Source organism: Camelus bactrianus, chromosome X, assembly GCF_048773025.1.
Source record: "Camelus bactrianus isolate YW-2024 breed Bactrian camel chromosome X, ASM4877302v1, whole genome shotgun sequence".
NCBI lineage: Eukaryota > Metazoa > Chordata > Mammalia > Artiodactyla > Camelidae > Camelus > Camelus bactrianus.
The window spans coordinates 42,225,701-42,231,700 of record NC_133575.1 but is presented as its reverse complement, the minus strand read 5'-3'; the positions used below and the strand labels follow the sequence as shown (position 1 = coordinate 42,231,700).

At 41.6% G+C, this 6,000-nt stretch overlaps 1 protein-coding gene across 1 annotated transcript in view; it reads right to left on the bottom strand.

Annotated features, from left to right (window-relative positions):
* Window positions 1-1,223: 1,223 nt before the first annotated feature.
* Window positions 1,224-6,000, bottom strand: part of TEX11 (testis expressed 11) — a 299,458-nt gene continuing 294,681 nt past the window's right edge. Inside the window, exons 30-31 of the mRNA XM_045509206.2 lie at window positions 2,423-2,587; window positions 1,224-1,753 (exon numbers count right to left, since the gene is read on the bottom strand). Of these exons, the coding sequence (XP_045365162.2) occupies window positions 1,682-1,753; window positions 2,423-2,587 (237 nt within the window). The 3' untranslated portion in view covers window positions 1,224-1,681. The remainder of the gene's footprint in view (window positions 1,754-2,422; window positions 2,588-6,000) is intronic.

Below are 6,000 nucleotides of genomic sequence, written 5' to 3'. Positions count from 1 at the left end.
AGCATACTTTAAAAACATGAATAAATTAAGTAGGGGAGAAGAACATGGTCTACCTAACAAACACCAACTAATAAATGAAGAGGAAATGATGGAAATAGGAAAAAAAACCCCAACATTTAGCAACCATCACAGTAGAAATGGATTCAGGCAAGAATCATCAATGGATGTTAAATCTTGTGAGTGGAAGTTTAATGAGGAACAGGATATTTGTTCTCAAAGTATCTTCCACAAAATACTTCATAATTCTTATCGATGACTAATCACTGTCTTAACTTTAGCCATCAATAGGACAAACTAACATTGTGTGTCTGTTGGTATGATGCACTGAGAAGAATACATCCCTTTCGCGGTGTGCCAACCCAAAACACATAAATTGAATCTAATCATTAAGAAACACTAGACACACCCAAGTTGAGGTTCATGCTGCAAAGTAGCGTGTACTCTTCAGAAATGTCAAGGTTATGAAAGATCAGGCAAGACTCAGCAACTGTTTTGGTTTGCAGGAGATGAAAGAGATATGACAACTAAATGCAACTTATGCTCTTGAACTTATGAAGGCCTTTATTAGGACAATCAATGAAATTCAGATGGGGGGGTCTGTGGATTAGATGGAAGAATTGTATCATTGTTAATTTTCTAATTTTGATGGTTGTACTGTGGTCATGTAGGAGAGTAGTATCCTTGTTTTTAGAAAATACATACTGAGGTATTAAGGGGTAATGGAGCAAGAAGTCTGCAAATTAATCTCAAATGATTCAGAAAGAAACAATGAGAATGATAAGGCAATTTGGTAAAATGTTAACAAATCGGGAATCTGGGTAAAGGGTGTGTGACAATTCTTTGTGCTTACTTGCACCTTTTATGTAAGTATGAAACTTTCATAATCAAAAGTTTAAAAATGCTAATACAAATCATCCGGGGAAAAAAAACCAATATAATCTGAATGAGGCTGCTGGACTCTGTGTGGGTCAGATCTCACTGGAACATGGGCTTTGGCTCTGGGAAGGTGGGTGATTACATCACATGCGGAGCAGCTGAGGGGTCTGAGGCTGTTTAACGGGGAAATGAAAAAGCCAGGGGGATGGGGGTACAGAGAAAGCAGACTTGTTAGAGGCAAACAAACTTCTGTTCAGTACGAGGAAGGGCTTTTTACCCATTAGAGAGCCAAAAAGGCGGACTGCGTTGCCTCGGATGTTGCCTGTCATAGGACATGTTCTGACAGAGACTGGACAGTCAGTTCTTGAGGACGTCAGAGAAGGAGTTCGAGACTGATCAATGCTGAGGTCCTTCTGAGGAAGTGTCTGTGGTGCTGTTATCTTCGTGTATTGGGAATTTGAGCACTTCTCGAATTAGATACAACCTGTGTTGGACTGGGATGAACAGTCCCTTTTGTTCACATGGGCATGAATCATCTTGCTCTCATGTGGACTATATATATATATATTCCTTAGCATTTTGGAAAAATCATCTATCCCCCAGAAATGAGCTGGTCACAGTAGTAAAGGTCAAAATGTTTTTATTTTAGAAAATTTCATTTAACAAAGTGAAAATGGGGCAGGAGAAAACAGAAACAAAAGCTCAAGATCAAGTTTGAGAAGAATTTAAATATTCAACATCTCAGAACCATGCATCTTCAAGTTGCCATAGCTTGCCGGGTTAACATCCTTTGTTCCAGCAGATCTCACTCTTCATGAAGAAGTGAGCCCTTTTTTTTATCTACTGCTTCTGCAAGCTCACTATACAGAACATTCATCTGGGAAAGAGAATAGCAAATCAATTTCCTGAGAGAAAAGGAAATGCAGGAAAGCTTCCCAGACCCACGGGTGATGGCATGAGAGCCTCACCTTTACCTTCTGCGACCTGAGGCGCCACTGTGGGGTGAAAGCGCACTACTCTGTTGGGGAAAAGGGACCCCTTCCCACTGGGTCCACTGACGGGAGACAGGCAGCTATTATAAGGGGTACTTAAAACATAAACGATCCTTTGCTCTTATTTGATAAGAAGACTTTTTCTCCATCAAGCCTCTCCTGGTTAGCTAATGGCCCAGAAGCCTGCAACTCAGAATAAGTTCCTGGAGAAAATACTTTTTAAACAGTCATTGTTTGCACAGGGGCCAGTCCCTCCTGCATTGGCATTGACAGTGATGCATCTTTCCAGAGCTCACTCTTGGCATTCCTCTTAATTAGATTCCATTTGCTATTCCTAAGTTCGCCCTTGTTCTCCATCCTTCCTGGTTTTCACTCTAAAGAAATTACCGTTTACAGTCCCCTTCCTCTTGCAGTTCTCTGGGACCACCGAGAGGAACAATGGTCAAGCTCCTTTCTCAGCCAAGGAAGGTAGGGTTGTGTTCTGACTAAGCGCCAGATAGAACCTCTCTGCCCCCTGAGTCAGGCCGTCCATCCCTAGCCGTCTCCTTCCTCACCTGAGTTTCATAGATTGTCTTGAGGGAGCCAAGGTGGTCAAGGAAACGCAGTGCTAGTTCACACCATCTTTCAGCAGATACATACTTGCTCCTGTTGTACATAAATATTCCAGTATTCCAGGACTTGATCATCAGCCAGAGAATCTCTGTTTCTGGGTAGCCTTCCTGAAATCCAAGAACAGTGGGTTTATAGTTATTACCGTCACAATCAGCGTAGTGCGGCCTGTATCAGGGCTGCATCCCATTATTCTTAAACAGTGGGCGTTTTGCCAACACCAAGCAAGGAGACACAGCCTCCACAGGCAATTCTGCTCCTGGAGAGTAGGAGGGGAGCACCTTGAAGGTCTGACAGCTGTAGAATTCTCTATACAGCAAAACCTCATGAAGCGACAAATCAACTGAAAAAGCAGTGAGGCCTCTTGGACCAAGTCCTGGTCTCTCTGAAGCAGAAGAAAAACCTGTATCCTGTGGGGCTTCCCCTCGTGCTATCCTCAGTCAATTATCTCCCCAATACCTACCTCTAATTTTCAGAGAAGTTTGTCAAGAAGCAGTTTTACTGAGTCTCTTAAGTTCCTTGACCCATATCAGTCTGTGTTTGGGATAGAAATTATATTAATCTTTATTTTTTGCATACACAGAGAGAGATCTATTTTAAGGAACTGGCTGACTCAGTGTGGGGGCTGGCAAGTTTGAGATCTGTAGGGCAGGCAAGCAGGCTGTAAATTCAGGTAGACTTGATGTAATCTTGAGTCTCAAGTCTATAGGGCAGGCCAGCAGGCTGGAAACTCAGGCAGAATTTCTATATTACAGTCTTGAGGCAGACTCCATTCTCCAGGAAACCCCAGTTTTGCTTTAAAGGCAAAAGCTGATTATGGAGGGTAATCTGTTTTACTTGAAGTCAACTGATTGTAATTTAAAAAAATATTAATCTTTAGTGTTGACAGTATCTACTTGCTATGAACAAAGGGCACATTTCTAAGATGGTCCCTTTGTCTTTTAACATAGCTGATCACAAGATTTTGCAATAGCAAAAAGGATTAGTCTAATTAGCTACTTCTGCAGTTCTTGTATTGGAGATGGACCACAAAGGGAGCACTCATGTGTTCATTCCATGTTAAAGCCCTTCATCTGCACAGGAGGCCTCCGCCCTTGAAGGGGGAAATGTGACAGAAGACCTGGGCAGCATGTTCTTGAGGGCATCGATGCTGTTGTTCCAGCTGTACTTGTACTCATTTGGTTCTATGAAAAATTACTATTCATAAAACACTATGAGAATGAGGGCACTAAGAGGGACAAGACAAAGCCCTTATCCTAAATGACACACAATGCCTCTGGGGAGGCAAGGCATCCTCATATATAGAAGACCACACCACATATGTGGTTAAGGGCTGGTCAGAGTGACACAGGCATTAGATGCTCTAGCTGAGTCAAAGAAACGAGCATTAGGCTGGCACAGTCACAGGTCTAGTCCCTGCTTGAAATGCCACCTGGCCCACTCCCCCAATCCTTGTCCACTTGGTAAACTGCTTTTTCTTCCAATTCACAAGCAGAGTTAGTTATTCCTTTCCCTCTGTTCCTATAGCAAGCTTTACATTACTCTAATACAACTTATATCACATTGTTTTCAAACAGTATATATTTATCTCCTCCTCCAGGCTGAGCTCCTTGAGGTGCAGGGAATTCTTCTTGTTCATCTTTGTAGCCTCAGAGTCCAACACTGTGCCTGGCATGTAATAAGGGCACAATAGCTATTTGCTGAATGAATGAATGAATGAATGAACAAGTGAATCAATATCCAGTCAAAGGCGACCTCCTCAGTCAGGAGTTCCCTGACTCTCCACACTTTATTATCGGCATCGCTTTGTTGCCATGGCAGTTTGTTCACAGCACCACAACAGCACTAACAACACTATACTGTCTGTCTCCTCCACTAGGCTGGGAGGCTGGGAGTTCCTTGAAGGCAGAATGTCCTCTACCTTTGCATATTCACAGCCTGACACGGTACTTGACCACGTTGTGATTCTAACTGAATGAATGAACAAATGACTGAACAAACAGACATGGCCTTAGGGTAGATAAGCAGGATCGAGCTATAGAGAGGTTATATGAAATGTCCAGAATAGACAAATCCACAGAGACAGAGAGCGGACTGGTGGTTGCCAGGGGCGGGGGGAGAGGGAGGTGGGGAATGACTGCTAATGGTCATGGGGGTTTCTCTTTGGAGTGATGAAAAAGTTCTGGAATTGGATACTGGTGGTGGTTGCAGAATTCTGTGAATATACTAAAAATCACTGAATTGTATATTTTAAAATTGTGAATTTTAAGATATGAATTGTATCTCAGTGAAAAATAAAAATATATACAGAGAAAGAGAAGGGCATTCCATGTGGGCAGAACAGAATCAATAAAGGCTTGGATTGTGCCTGATCCCGAGCATGTCTCAGGGAGATGATAATAGTCATTTGGCCTAAGCAGACAATTTATGTAGGGAAATAGGACTGGAAATGTAGGATGGGGCGATCTAAGCGCTTCCTAGATGCTTTTCCTCAGAACATTAGTGTCATGAAAAATGTTAACAGATGGTATATAAAAATAGGGTTCTTTAGTCAAATACATTTTGGAAATGCTGCATTCTATATACACCCTCATGGAGTGTTATAATGCACATTAGTTCACTGAAAGTTTTAGAACATTTTACAGCAAAGGAACCATGTAACTTTGTTTAATACATCGTACATAGATTGTTTGCTAATAGCTTGTGGAATATAATTTGTGAAATATGAGGCTGGGGTGTTAAGGGTTTTACATAACAGGCCACAGGTTTTGGAATTGATTCTGTTGGCAATGAGAAGTCACTGAAACTTTTTGAGAAGGAAAGTGATATGATGAATTGGAGTTTTAGTAAGATTGAAATGCCAGTGGTGTTTAGAACAGACCTGAGTGTGAGAAAACACACACAATGAGACCTGTTTAAGTGGAGTTGTGAGAGTCTGCCAATGAAGTGATGAGGGTCAGAACTAGAATAGCGGTGATGGAAATGGAAAGATGGAAGAAACATTCTAAAGGAAGAATCAGTATAACTTGGTAACTGACTTGATAGGGGAATGGAAAATAGGTCAATTAAAAATGGCTCTAGAGTACATAGTTTGAGTGGCCTAGAGATTGCTGATACCACTGAAAGAAAAAATTGCAAGGAAATATTCCTGGCGACAAGGGATCAAGATAAATGATAAGTTCTATTTTAATCTTGTTGCAATTGAGGTAACTTTGAAGATATCATGTAGGCTGTTGCAGATACGGACTGGAACTCAGGTAGTAGCTAAACTATACCAACCCACTTAAAGGACACAGTATAGAATACAGAGAAGGAAAGATGAGAGAATATTGGAAATGTTCATAACTGGGTGGTAAGAGGGAAAAGACAATACAGAGGAGTGGTGACAAAATAAAGGACAAAAGAAAGGAGAATTTCAATAAGGAGGCAGTGGTCAATAATGAAGTCCGGGGTAAAGAAAGGCCATCAGATTTGTCTAGGAGGTGGTAATTAGTGGCCTTGCAGAGTACAGTGGGGCTAGCAG